General features: G+C 31.7%; 2 protein-coding genes across 2 annotated transcripts; both read left to right on the plus strand.

Moving 5' to 3' along the window:
• The first annotated feature begins 339 nt into the window (after positions 1 to 339).
• Positions 340 to 1,680, plus strand: LOC146900601 (uncharacterized). The gene has a single exon (XM_085736258.1). It carries the CDS (start codon positions 614 to 616, stop codon positions 1,532 to 1,534), a length of 921 nt encoding a protein of 306 aa, XP_085592384.1. The 5' UTR covers positions 340 to 613; the 3' UTR covers positions 1,535 to 1,680.
• A 10,210-nt stretch (positions 1,681 to 11,890) lies between these two features.
• LOC146900602 (uncharacterized) lies at positions 11,891 to 13,191 on the plus strand. Its single transcript, XM_085735582.1, has one exon. The coding sequence runs from the start codon at positions 12,123 to 12,125 to the stop codon at positions 13,059 to 13,061; it is 939 nt and encodes a 312-aa protein (XP_085591708.1). The 5' UTR covers positions 11,891 to 12,122; the 3' UTR covers positions 13,062 to 13,191.
• Positions 13,192 to 15,254: the final 2,063 nt, after the last annotated feature.

Here is a 15,254-nt window from a genome sequence, read left to right on the forward strand (position 1 = left end):
CTTAAAAAATGACTAATCTTGATGTGGTCATGCCTTATGCTAAAGATCTAATTTGGCACATACTCTGCACCAATGCAATTTTATAAATGCACACGTGTTAATCCATTGCGTTGCAAACGAGTAGGGGTGTACATCGTCGATTTGGGTTAATGTTAAACGTTAAATATACCCACGACGGCCATCACTTTTGAAAATCCAAATAGCTAGCTTATCTATAACTCAAATTATTGTGGATCTCAAATTTTTCCAACATCCTAATATACTGAGACAACCTAATAGTATAGAGAGGGGTAATGTGGCATGAAGAGAATGCAAACTAGGTGATGACTAATGAAAATTTTGTTTACCAACACACGGAGAGCAAGCCATGTATACACCAATAACTTCAAACCCATTTTATAATTCTTGTGTCCTTTTTTGTTTCACATTTAATAATAATACACAATATTGGGCAGAGGTGTGACAATTTACCCGATTTCAAATGTAGCCCCATGCCCTAGCACATGCCTAACACTTTGATCACCGATTTGTGCTTCTTTCTTTACCTTTATTCTCTAATAATAAATGTGAACAATGACCGCTATATAAGAAAACGATCAAGGACTTATAAAGCATGCATTTCAACGTTGAGCTTCAATTATTAAAAAGAAACAAAAGAGCTAGCACCATGGCAATCAAATATCATGTTCGTTCAATTAGTTTGCCTTCTAGATCTCATCCTAGCACAATTAGAGTAGAAGAGGAATTGAACAAGCTCAAGACATGGGAAGGAACATCTACATCATGTTCCATTCATAGTGGTCTTTCCTTAATAGATGATTTATATATTTCATTGGATGATCTTCTCAACATGGCATCAACCCAACAAGTGATTTCTCACCATAGAGGTGAGAAATGCATTGAAGAGGTGTTGGATAGTTCAATGAGAATTTTGGATATTTGTGGCATCACTAGGGATACAATTCTTCAAATCAAGGAAAATGTTCAAGCCCTTCACTCTTGTCTAAGGAGAAGAAAAGGTGATTCAAGTGTTGAAAGAAGTGTGGTAGAATACAAATTCTTCACAAAAAAGATGAAAAAAAATGTCAACAAGTTGATCACATCTTTGAAGCAAATGGATAGTAAAATTTGCATGTCTTCAACTTTGGAACTTGATCATCACCTTTATTCTTTGATTAGAGTGTTTAAAGAAGTCATTGCAATGAATTTGTCTATTTTTCAAATCATTTTGTCATTCTTGACTATGTCTTCATCAAAGTCAAAGACAACCAAGTGGAAATTTGTTGCTAAAATGATGCACAAAGGAGTCATAACATGTGAAGATAACTCAGATAATGTCAATGAGTTTTTGTGTGTTGAAACTACTTTAAACACCCTTTTAAGTGAAGGTACTAATGGAGAAAACATGCAGGCTGCACATGAAAGATTGGAGGCTTTGGAGAATGCAATTGAAAGTATTGAGAATGGTTTGGAGAACTTATTTAGGCGCTTGATTAAATCTAGAGCTTCTCTCTTGAATATAATTTCTCAATAGAACATTTTTTCATTACAGTTTTTTTTCTAAATCCTACAAGTCATCCATGTTTTAGTAGGGATCTACTTGAGGATTGAATATTTTGAGCTCAGTGAAAAATTCAATGGTAATACAATGAAATGCAAAGAAAAATTGTATTCTCTTTATTTGGTGTCTTGTGCTAACCATTGTTGTTTCTCAATCAAGTAACTTCAGACTAATTGTGATGCAGTCGAAAGTGGAGGCTAGTAAGTGTTAAACCTAAATTGAAAAGAAAAGAAACAAGTTTGCAAGCGACAAACCTGTGAAAATAGAGTTCCGGAATTCACGAGAAATTGAGAAAACTCTCTGAAATATTATTGAATGAAAGACTCTCTGGCTACAACTGAAATTTTTATATCTAAAGAAACCCTAATGGGCTGGAAACCTAAAATAGAAAATAAAACTGAAATTATTAAACTTGGGTTGAAATAATAATACTAAGAAAACCCTCCTACATTAGTCTCCTCCACCTCCGAAGAACTCAACCTCGAGTTCTCATTCATATAAAGAGCTTCCATGCATGTTGAATCCTCCAATGAACAATAGACCACCCTCTCACTACAAGAAATATGACATTTTGCCAGGGATTTTGACAGGGGTTTGGAACCCTTGGGAAATTTGCCAGGGAAAATGCCAAGGACAACACCTGGCATATAACACAAGGGTTTGCCCTCGCAAAACCCCTCACTTATTGCAAGGAGGGAAATTGAAATTCAAAAATCTGTTGCATGCAGGCTTGAAGTGACTAAAGTAGGTGGCTGTCAGGCAAAAACCGAGGGAATATGCCAGGGAAAGCCCCTGGGATGGACAAAAAGGTGATAAATCTCTGCAATTTCTCTGTTGACTTGACATGAGCCTGAAAAGCTTCTGCAAAAGTTGTCATGCCAGGGGTTAAACCCCTGGGATATTGCACAAATCCCTGGTTTTTTTTTCCTACCATTCTGCACCTATCTGCACCTAGAAACAACTATGTGTTGATTGCCATTTGTGAGGGGCAGCCCCTGGGAATACCCCTGGCATTATTTGCTTCTATAAAAACCAATGTAACCTTGTGCCCATATTTCAAACTTAGAAAAATTTATACAACTCAATCTTCTTCATACACTTCTACTCACTTCTACACTCTACTCTTATTCAACATCAAGAAACTTTCTAATTTGGTAAAAATCTATTCTTTTATTTTATTTGTGTTTTTATTTTTTACTACTTACTGATATATAAATTATTTTATTGCATCAGTGTTCAAGTATTTGCCTCCTCCTGTGGAACCTTGCTAAGCTTGCTCTCTGGATTTGTTCTTCTCTCATATCAAGCTTCAACAAGTTAGTAAATTTGTTCTTCTTTGGATTTCCAAGATCAGTTTTTTATTTGTTAAAATAAATTTTAAAAATTATTTAATGTATAATTAAAGAAAAAAATAATAATACTGTTAATTTAATTTAAATTAAAGAAAATTACTCTTAAAATTGTATAATGAAAGAATACACTTTTTTTCCTTTTTTTAATTCTGAATTTAAATATATAAATGTATAAACGTTTTTTTTTCTTTTTTTAATTCGAAATTTAACTAAATAAAGAAAACTATATAGAATGTTATATAGAAATAAATAATTCGGAATTTCCTTTATTTTCCAAAATCGGTTTTTAAAAAATGCATGTTTTTTAATTACTACAGAAAATTGTTAATTTAATAAAACTGGTTTTAAAAAAAAATTTAAATTAGCCAAAATCTGTTTTAACATTTGCATAGTAAAAAAATCTGAATTTTTTTAAAATGAAATCTGTTTGTTAAAATTTTAAAATCTGTTTAAGTTTGTGTAATAAAATCTGTTTGTTAAAAATCTGTTTTTTTTTAAATTTTTCTAATTTTAAAAACTGGTTTTAAAATAAAAATACTTCATAAAAAATAATATACTAAAAATTTTTATTGTTGGAGAACATTTTTTTAAAATAGTGTATTAAAAACCAGTTTTATTTCTAAAATTAAAATTATGTTAAAATCTGTTTTTTTAATAAATTATAATCTATTATTATATTTTATCAATTTATAAAATAAAACAATACAATATTGTATGTGTTATGTTGCTTTATTTGTATGCATTTAATTGTGTTTTAAAATATAATTTTAAATATTTTTAAAATTATATTTTATTAAAAAAATGATTTTTTAAACAATTAATTGTATTTAAAAAACAACTTCTAAAAAAAATCGATTTTTTAATTAATTTAAATGCATTTTATTAATTAAAATTATTTTTAAAATATTTAGTTAATTAATAAAAAAATATTTTTTATATATAAAACATTTTTTTAAAAAAAATAATATGGACGTTTGCCAGGGGTTAAACCCCTCGCATGTCCCTGGTTTTTTTCGAACTGACTTGACTTCCCATCAGTCAGTCGTCAGTCAGTCATGGCAGTCAGAGTCAGAGAGTTGCAGAATAAAGTGAGGGAAAATGCCAGGGATTATGTCAGGGAAAATACCAGGCCGTTTACCAGGGGTTTAGGCACTCGTTTTTTTCCCAGGGGTGTAACCCCTGGCAAAGGGTTAGCGACGAGCGCTTTTGCGAGTGCTTGTGCCCCTGGGAAATTCCCTCACAAACGTCCAGATTGCCAGGGATTCTGTCCTTTTCCCAGGGATTTTGCCCCTGGCAAAATGTAATGTTTCTTGTAGTGTCTTGAGTCCTATTCAGTGAAATGCAAAGATGGTTTGATTTGAAAAATATAGCAGTTGCCTTTATCCCATCGAAGAAATGTAGTAGCATGTTGAATACTTTCTAGATCCATCATTTTAGCCTCGACTTTAATCGAGGTACTAGATGACCAATCCGCGAATGGTGGGAATTTTTATAAAGTAACATAATCAGATGGTTGGTCGATATATGTAGCAACATGTCGATCCGGTAGTTTTTTCGGCAGCGGCGGTGGCGATTGAAGATCTGGTGATTTCAGTGGCAGAGATGGCACCAACGAAAAACATAGATTAATGATGATTGTTGTTTGATTGTATTCTCTATAACCTGGATAGGATCAGGCATCTATTGAGGTACACAGTCACTATGGTGATGTTGATCATTTCCTTCACACTAGGGAAGTGAATCATGGCAATATTGTTTATCAAAAACATCTGCACATGAACTCAAACTTAAGTTTATGTGTTCTTGAGAAACCAATTCAACACCATTTTTATCCTCTTCCATTGTTGCAGAGGCAAAAGTTCTTCTCTATTACTAGGTCTAAGACCATCATTCTTATCAAATTTAATATAACTTTCTCCGACTCATTTAGTGATGGTCCAACTGCATTAGAAGATTGTTCCATTTTTTGGTTGACTTGATACATTTAATCATCGACAAGATCAGCCAAATATTCGTCGACAGATGCTAGAGGACTGCAACTTTGAGTATTCACGTCATTCTTGAGGTCAAAATCCTTATGAGCAACTGTTATAAACACCTTTGGTAGTGGTTATTGAAAATTCAATTTCTTCAGTTCACTACGAGCCAAGGATGTTGTCTCCAATGTTACTTTGAGGTATTTATGCACCTGATAAATGGGTACCTTCAAGCCTTTCTGAGTATTGTGTTTCACGGTGGGGACCACTAATACGCGGTGACTTGAATACGAGAGGTGGAGAGTTGAGTCCAAGAAACCCATTTTTCGTATGAGAAGCCATGACAAGCTTTATTGAGATAGAGTGTTGACAAATCTCAAAAAAGGAGATTCATCACTCTCCTCCACCTCTGAAAAACTTAATCCTCAATAATTTGATTGTTTCTAGCACGTGGAACCCTAATTGGTCCACCTCCCATGTTTTGATTGTTTTTGTTGTTGTTGTTGTTGTTGTTCACCTGAGTTGTTAACGCCGCCACTTGTGCTGTCAAAACATTGATAGTCGTGGTTATGCCTTCAAGCTCTGCTTTCGTCATCAGTTGAACTCCCATGCCTGATCACGTTACGAAAAGAACAGGAGAAACATGCTCTGATACCACCTGACACGGTCAGAAGCATAGGTTAGCAAGCGCTAAACCTAGATTGAAAAGAAACAAGTTTGCAAGCGACAAACTTGTAAAAATAGGTTTTCGGAATCCACAAGAAATTGAGAAAACTCTCTGAAATATTGTTGAATGAATAAAAACTACCTCTCTAGCTGCAAGTAAAATGTTTAAATACTAAGGAAACCCTAATGGACCGAAAATCCAAAACAAAAAATAAAACAGAAATTATTAAATTTGGCTGAAATAATAATATTAAGGAAACCCTCCTATATCCAAGTGAGTCACATATCTCAAAATTATAAAACTAATTATACTCAACTTTACTACTCCTTCTGTCCCTAATTATAAGCGTCCTTGGGAAAAAAGTATAGTCTCTAAATATAAGTCCATATATAAATTACTATGTGTATTTATTATTTTTTCTAAACATACCCCTAGTTATACACATACATACAGAGAACAGTTTAGTAAAATTCACACACAAACTAAGCACATTAACTACAATACCAACTTTTTTTAATATGTGTGAAATTAGTCAAAAAGACTTATAATAAGGGATGGAGAGAGTATATCTCTAATTGTCATCAAAACTTCTGAATATTGTCTCCATATCAAATGAGCAGAGCATACACATTTTAAATTCGTAAAAGGAGTTTCTAAGTGAGTCACGTGTACACAATTAAAGACTGAGGGAGGGTGTGATTTGTTGAAAAATAAGTGATTGAATAACACAACTTCAATTATACTGTGTTTCATTTAAAAACTCATATAATTTGACAAAATTAAGAGTAGATGATCGTATAAAAACTGAAATTATTATCGCTCAATAAATACAACTTCAATTATATTGTGTTTCGTTTAAAAACTCATATAACTTGACAAAATTAAAAGTAAATGATAGGAAAAAACTAAAATTGTTATCTCTCACTTAATAATAAGACAACTTTTAGTCCTAAGAACAAGATATTAAAAACTATGGTCATGTTAACTTGTGTCCTAAGAGTACATGTTAAGGAACCTAAAATGAGCAATTTTGCACTGGAAAACATGATAATTTAACCTTTAAGAAGTTGACTGTACGATTTTTAATACGCATATTTCTATAATAAGTTCCTTAACATGTCCCCCTGAGGGCACAAGTTAACATTTGCTAAAACTATTTTCTCTTCATCATTATTTTTCTATTCTCTGTGTCATCTCTCTCCCCATTTCTCTATGCTCCCCTCTCTCCCACTCTTTCTTCTCTATTTATTTCTATCTCCTCTACTTCCCCCTCCCTCTCGTATCTTTCCTCTCTCCCATACTATCTCCCCCATCCTTATCTTTGACTCTCATCTCTCTCTATCTTCTATCCAAACAATAGAGAAAGGAGTCAAACTATTTTAAAATGAATAACTAATTCTAAAGATGCGTGAAAATAAAGATTAAAACTATGCTTTTTTATTTATAATAATTTGTGTAAGTATTTTTTATTTGAAGTTATTAGTCCAAATAAATATATATTTTTTGCTCACCAAGTATTTTCCCCTTTTTTATTAAAAAAACAAAAGTATATTCCCTTTTCCTACACATGTAAGTGTAGCCGGCAGAATTGATTTGGAAATCTTGAGAAGCATTATCAGTAGTACACGTGTAGACGTGTCCATGAATTGATTAAAGAATGTGGCTACAAAAAACAAAAAATAGGACCTTGGCTACCAAGTAAGCTTAAAAGGTCAATAAAGATTTTGAAAACCGTCGCTCAATCCAAGAAAAGGATTTCCTTGATCAACACATGCTGTCCATATGCTTTTCTTTTCAGCCAAGCAAACAATTAATTACTACTTCCACCGTTCCATTTTAAATGACTCAATTTAAAAATGTGTATTATTCACCTAACATATTTTGATATATGTGACAGAATTAACTAAATCATATAATATGAGACGGAGGGAGTACAATATTTTTTCCCTTCAACATTACCCTCCTCTTTTTTAATAACCCAAAACACTAATTAGCATGTATCCAAAAAAAAAAAAGTGTATAGAGGGAGTAGATGTGAACCAATAATATAGCCTAAATCATTGAAAAAGACAGTCTCGACAAGCCACTTGAAAGTGTTTCTGGCTACTGCTTAGGAGTGGAGCCATATTTTATCACTTTATGAGACAAAATACAGTAACAGATCTGAAATAAAACTACTGTAGAAAAAAATATCTGAAATATAACTGCTGTCCTTCAATTGACCAAATCAAGCCCGTAAACAATAGTGTAATGAGCAATTAGATTATTGTATGCTCTCTTATTATTCCTCCTAGCCATAATAATTTAGGAGCAATGATATATGTACATCCATTTAATGACAACCTTGGTGACAACTTTGTTTTTCTCTCTTTTGATTGGTCAAAAACAATGGAGAGAGAAAAAGGAAGAGAGAAGATAATAACATCATGTGAGTATGAGAGAGAAAGTTGTCAAAAAGTTGTAACAAAATGGTTGTACAAATATCATTTCTCTAATAATTTATCTTATTTAATCATGTGCATTATTCAGTTTGGGCATATGGATGAATCGGTAAACCGATTCAGTCTTTGTTACACATAATCTGATTTGGGATGATTTGGAAAGAACGAAATAACAAAATTTTCAATTACAAGATGAAATGTTACAACAAATGTTAGAAAAGATCAAGATCATCTCGTTTTAGTGGTTGAAGGAAAAAAAAAGTATAATTTTGCTTTTGTGTATCATTATCGATGGCTAAATCCTTTAGGTTGTTTAGACATTAGAATATAGAGCAATGTTATTTGAACAACCATTTCTTGTGACAATCTTTTGACAACTAAATTATACAAAGAAATTTAGGTAGTGGCACAAAAATCAAAGTAATAGAGAGAGAAAGTAAAAGGATAATGTGAGTATGAAAGATAAAGTTGTCGCAAAAGTTGTCAAAAAGTGGTTGTTCAAATATCATTTCTCTAGAATATAACTCTTCATTTTGCTTGTAATCTTGTGCAAGGGTGGCATTTAGGGTGGGTAAGGGAAAGAGTTTCCTACCATAGGAAAGTATTTTCTGACCATAGGATTAAGGAGGTGTACAGATTTTACAATGGTCTGTCCACACCATATATTCCCCCACATCATCTTCAACCACTAGCTAGAGAATGCAAATCTGCAGTTCACCCATCAACCCATATCCATCTTCATCATGCTGTTCTTAAAATCAATTTTGTTTGTTATGATTACACATTGAATGAATTTCAGAGATACCAGAGATAATTTATAAAATCGCCCTTTTAATACCCTTTTAACTTACTTTTTTTATTTCATAAGCAAGCATGGCCGTTTGTATTTCTTGTGTGTACACCGTGTAAGCACGCTGTTTTCATTTTGTGTCTGTAACGTTGATGTGTGCTTGCTTCCAACATATGGTGTGTGTACCTTGTAATGAAGGAGAGAACTTACTTAGCTGATTGAAAAGACAACGTTATCCCTTCAATATGTTATGCTCTTTCTGATTAAGATGTGTATATTCATATGGATTTCAAAAATTCATTCTGTTTGTAGCTGATTTGCATTCTTTAGCCAAAGGTTGAAGATGATGTGGGGGGAAATATAAGGTGTGGACAGACCATTGTAAAATATGTACACCTCTTTAATCTTATGGTCAGAAAATACTTTCCTATGGTAGGAAACTCTTTCCCTTACCCACCCTAAATGCCACCTTGTGCAAGCAATATACTTGTTTGTAAAACTTTTCATTTGACAAAATTCTTTTTTTTATGTTGGGTATTTTATTTTGACTTGTAAAAATATCTGAATAATTAAAAATGTTAAATATTCACAGCTGCGAATCTGATGAATAGGTCAATTATTTTAAGACGGTGGAAGTATACACCGACACTATTTTGACGCTCAAACAAAATCAATTTTCGTAAAAATAAAAAAGCCAAACAAAATCAATTTTCGTAACTACTACTTGTAACCGTTTTTTTTTTTTGTTTTGAGAGAGAATACTACTTGTAACCTGTTATGTCATCAAATAGATGTGTCATCATGCGTTAGGAAATCTTGTTGTCACGTCCAATTCAATGGGAATCAAAATATAAAGGCCGGCACAGTTTGGACTAATTGGAAATTGTTAGCCACTTGCTTGCAGTATGTTAAAATATAGAGTAATGATATTTTGACATTCATTTGATGACAACTTTGTTGACAACCTTGTTTTTCTCACTTCTTATTGGTCAAAAACAATGGAGAGAGAAAAAAGAAGAGAGAGGATAACAACATCATGTGAGTATGAGAGAGAAAGTTGTCCAAAAATTGTCAAAAAGTGGTTGTCAAAATACAATTTCTCTAAAATATAATATGTTGCTTTCAAAATACTCTTAGTGGAATAAAACGTGTACTATTAAGTCTTTGGTTAGGAATTGATTTAATTCATTCATTCACACCCGAGATTGGATATGTGTGTAAGGTCTTTCGAAAGATACCAACCCTTGTCTTGTAATAAGAACAACCATACAATAGAATATCGTGGAAAATGTTAAAATACTTTTAATTTGGCAGGTTGTAATCCTTAAAAGGAACATAACATTGTCACAACGTGCCATAGAAAATCATTTAATTTTAGTAGTACATCATTTTTTTTAAGGGTAGTGTTAAATTGTGCCCTTAGGGCACATGTTAAGAAATTCAAAAAAATAAATATTCCCTTAAACTTTGTGCATTCAATTCATTAAAACATTAAAGATTAAATTTAATGCACGCATTCCAATACATTATTTCTACATTTAGTTTCTAAACTTGTGCCTTAAGATCACAAGTTAACATTTCCCTTTTTTTAATATGAAAAAGTGCAGTAATTAACTGTATCGAGTCATGATCGATATTCCATAATCGTAACATTCAATTCCATATAATTCATCCAAGGTACATTTATGTAACATTGAATGCAAAGCTTCCATTATAACCGACCTTGATGAAATATCACGATAGATACCATGTCACAAGATGTACGTGGCTAAAATCATGGGAAGATAGAGGCAGATGCAGAGGACCAGGGCTTGAGTATTTTGAGTATGTATTGTAACAATCCCAAAAAAAATCTTACCTCATTAAGTCAATTTTTGTTTATTTCTCTTAAAAATATATTGAAGAGACCAAAAATGAAAAAAATTGTATATTTTACTATGACAAAAAATTGCATTATAACATGGCATCCATCTTTGGCTCTTTGGGCCTGTTTGGTTTGGCTTCTGAGAAGCAATTCTAGCCCAAAATCAATTCTCTACAGTGCCAAAAGCAATTCTAGCCAAAAACAACGTGTTTGGTTCAGCTTTTCAGAATTGCTTTTGTCCTCCAAAAGCAATTCTCCATGAAGCTACAAATCCTAGCTTCTAGCTTTTCTAGAATCAATTCTCCTTGAACAACGTGTATAGGTTTGTATATTTTATTATTACAACACGTTATTTTACTTTATTGCCCTTTATCAATTCTCATTCTTTATCAATTCTCCTTTAGCTATGTCTATTTTAGTAATTATACATTCAAAAGCAATTCTACATAATTGCATCCAAACATAAATCATTTTGTTTAATCAATTCTACATAATTGTATCCAAACATAAATCAATTCTCTCAGAATCAATTCTATCAGAATCAATTCTATCAGAATCAATTCTCTCAGAATCAATTATATTCAAAGCTGAACCAAACGGGCACTTTGTCTAGTTGTAACAGACAATGAATTCATGTAAATAGTAAGAAATTTAAATCCATTAAGTCAATGGTCGCATAAATTTAACATTTGATTTTTGTGTATGAAAAAAGTTAGTTGAAATCAATGTATGTCCCACCACTAGCAACACTCTCTTTTGAGCACTCTCTGTAACACTCACTCTTCTATTGGGTAAAATCAATGTATGTCACACCACTTTATGTGGGTTCCATTTCCAAAGTGTAGGACCCACATTGATTTCATCTAATGAAAGAGTTAGTGCTAGAAAGAGTGCTCAAAAGAGAGTGTTGCTAGCATTTCTCATGTATTTTATATGTCCTACACATACTTCCACAAGATTAATCACAGTTAAACAGAAGTGTAACTTGATATTTTTTATAAAAACATTGTGAGATGAAAAAGAATAGAAATTACAAAACTAAAATCAAATTTAATGCTTTATGGTATATATAGAAAATACATTTAACTTTATTTTATTGAAATTTGTGGTTTACAAACTTCTCTTTAACATTTGGTTTTATGCAAACATCTCTCTAACCTTATCTCCCTTAAATATATAAATTTTTATGTATATTTTATGTTATGCATATAAAAATGTGACAACTTAACAAACATTAAAGAAAAACAAACACCACCCTTTGACATATTGAATTAATATTATTATAGAATGACATCAAGGCCAATAAAGCTATATATTTTATAAAATACTTCTAGACTTCTCTCACTAAAAACATACATTATATTCTAGACTTCTCTCACAAGCTCCACTAAATCTCTACATATATAAATACGAAAGATTATACACCATTTTAATTTAGTTCTCTCTCAATTGTGCACCCTTCAATTCAATAATGATGAAAAAGGCTAGCATAGCTACCTTTTCCACAAACCAAAAACATTCAAGCAAATATGGTGTTAGATCTATTAGTTTACCAACAAGATCACATCCAAGCACAATTCAAATTGAAGAAGAACTAATCAAACTCAAATCATGGGAAACATCATCATCATCAACATCAAAGGTTGAAGCAATTTGTTTTGGTCTCTCTGGCCTAACAGAATTGTACAAATGCATAGAACATCTTCTAAAATTGCCACTAACACAACAAGCATTATCTCAACACAAAAATGAGAAATGGATGGATGAGTTATTAGATTTTCCACTAAGATTCTTAGACCTTTTGAGCAAAACAAGAGATGATGTTTTGTTCATGAAAGGAAAAGTTGAAGAGCTTCAATCTGTTCTTAGAAGGAGAAAAATTGGTGATATGGAAAACCATGTTGCTGAATATTGGTGTTTGAGAAGGAAAATGAGAAAGGAATGTACAAAATCACTTCTTTTGTTGAAACAAATTGATGGGTCAATTGGATCCTCATTTTTTTCATTGGATCTTAATAATCACCTTTGTTCAATTGTAAAAGTGCTTATTGAAGCTAGTTTGATAACTAGTTCAATTCTTCAATCACTTGTTGTGTTTCTTTCTTCACCAATTTTGAGATCAAAGGTTAATAAATGGTCATTAGTTTCAAGGTTGATGCAGAAGGGTGTGTTTGGTTGTGATAATCAAAATGAGAATATTAATGAGTTGGAAAAAGTGGATTTTGGAGTAAGTAGTTTGATGATTATGGAGAATTTGAGTAAAGATGCTGAGGCTGAGAAGATTCAATCTGCACATGGAAGGTTAGAAGCTTTGGTGGTGGCTATTGAAGGAATTGAAAATGGATTAGAATGTTTGTTTAAGCGATTGATTAATACTCGTGTGTCTTTTTTAAATATTATTTCTCCTTAGTATGAATTATGAATTCATATTATAGGGATGACATTTCCCAAATGTACAGATTACACATAATTTTGAACTTGTGTATCTCCCTTCTTTTTCCTTTTACCGATTATATGCTTATCATCTTTTATTTTCAAAAGCATAGAATACAATAACCTCTTATTGAAGGGAGGTATATAATTTGGTTATTTAAGGAAAGAAAGGGCGTTGAACATTTATTAATTGAATAGGACAAAATTATTATGCGATGAATTGATTTTCAAATTAAGTTAGAGATACAGACATTACCCATTGCTCGTTTGTATCAAGCTGTTTAACTAATATTTTAGGACACTTCATTAACATTTTTCTAAATTTAAATGAGATTTTCAAACGAAACAAAATTAAAAGGTTTTTTTACATGTTATTGATGAGAAGTTTCAACTCCTATTAGTAACTAATCTCTATCGACAAACTTATGAGGCACACAAGATAAATTGTTCTTCCATAAATCAAACTTTCTCCATGCATAAAAGTCTTAGATCAAATGCATGACCACTTACTTAAGTGATCCAAATCTTTTACTATTTGGATTACTTCAGTGCTGGTAATTGATTTTTTCTATATAAATAGTAAGCTTAAAATTACACTTAAAAAACAGAGGCAGTACAAGTAAATCAATAATTGTAACAAAAAAATGTGAACCAATAAATATCTTGCATTGAAAAAGTCATTTTCGACAAGCCACTTGAAATTGTTTCTATTGCCTATTAGTGGAGTCCACACAATATCTGAATATGGTCCATATCTGAAATGTAAATTCTGGCCTTCAATTGACCAAATCAAACCAATAAAAAACAAAATGCATTCAGAGCAGTTGATCATAGTATGATTTGCTGATATTTAAAATTTCAATATGAGGAATTTATTTAATTACAAATAAGTAACGCATTTCAGAAAATTATGTCTCTTGCTCAAAAAAGAAAAGGAAAATTATGTCTCATTATGCAGTTGTAACATTATTTTGACTCTCAAACTAAAATTTGAGTAAAATTTTTCAAGCCAAACAAATTCATAATTCACTAACTACTGCTAAACTTGCTTGCTATGTCATCATATAGATGTGTTTGTGCGTTAGGAAATCTTGTTGCCACGTCCAATTCAATAGAAATCAATATAAAGGCCGGCAGAGTTTTGACTAATTAGAATTTTTTAGCTACTTGCAGCATATTAAAATATAAATCGTTGCTTTCAAACTGCATTTGTATAATAAAATTTGGACTATTAAATCTTCGGTGAGGAATTTATTTAATTCATTCACACACGAGATTAGATATGTTGTGTTGTATATTTCAAAAGAGACCAACACTTGTCTTGTAATAAGAACAACCATACAAAGAATATCGTGGAAAATGTTAAAATACTATACGGCATTCTTATTTTGGTGGGTTGAAATCCTTTAAAGGAACATAACATTTGTCACAACGTTCCATAGAAATTTTTTTTTTTTTTTTTTTTTTCATTTGAGTCGTACCTTATTTTTGTAACCACCGTCTATATATGAAAAAGAGCAACAATTAACTGTATCGAGTCATGATCGATATTCCGTTACTTTGAATCCCATAATTCATTCAAGATACATACTCCCTCCGGTCTCAAATGTAAGAAAATATTCTTTTTTTAGGTTCATAGATTAATGAATGTATCTTACATATAATATAGACTATGTACATTAATTACTCAATGAACCTAAAAAAAGAATCTTTTCTTACATATGAGACCGGAGGGAGTATATAGAACATTGAATGCAGAGCTTCCATTATAACCGACCTTCATGAACTATCACAAAAAATACCATGTCATAAGAGGTACGTGGCTAAAATCATTAGAAGATAGAGGCAGATGCAGAGGATCAGGGATTGGTCTTTTTTATCCCTGCTTCATTTAAAACACAGCAAATTTAATTTGCAGGTTAGACCTAAAAAGTGATAGAATAGAATATTAGTCATTATTAGTTATAATTATTTTCCAATAATTATGGTATATATTCCAATTCACGGCACCGGATACACACAAATAACCACATCTCATCAACCTCTTCACCTTAACCATGTCTTGCATGCTTCGAAAATTATTAAAAATCTAATTTCTGTGAGACGACTCACCACTTATAACAATGTTTATGTTTTCTTTGACCATTTTGACTTTATTGTCTTTGATTTT

The sequence above is a fragment of the Medicago sativa genome, chromosome 8, assembly GCF_051527215.1.
Source record: "Medicago sativa cultivar Bolivia chromosome 8, Bolivia_mono, whole genome shotgun sequence".
Lineage (NCBI taxonomy): Eukaryota > Viridiplantae > Streptophyta > Magnoliopsida > Fabales > Fabaceae > Medicago > Medicago sativa.

Bases quoted from the DNA above. Each gene is read 5' to 3' on its own strand.
- LOC146900601 (XM_085736258.1), top strand. From the start codon at position 614: ATGCATTTCAACGTTGAGCTTCAATTATTAAAAAGAAACAAAAGAGCT.
- LOC146900602 (XM_085735582.1), top strand. From the start codon at position 12,123: ATGATGAAAAAGGCTAGCATAGCTACCTTTTCCACAAACCAAAAACAT.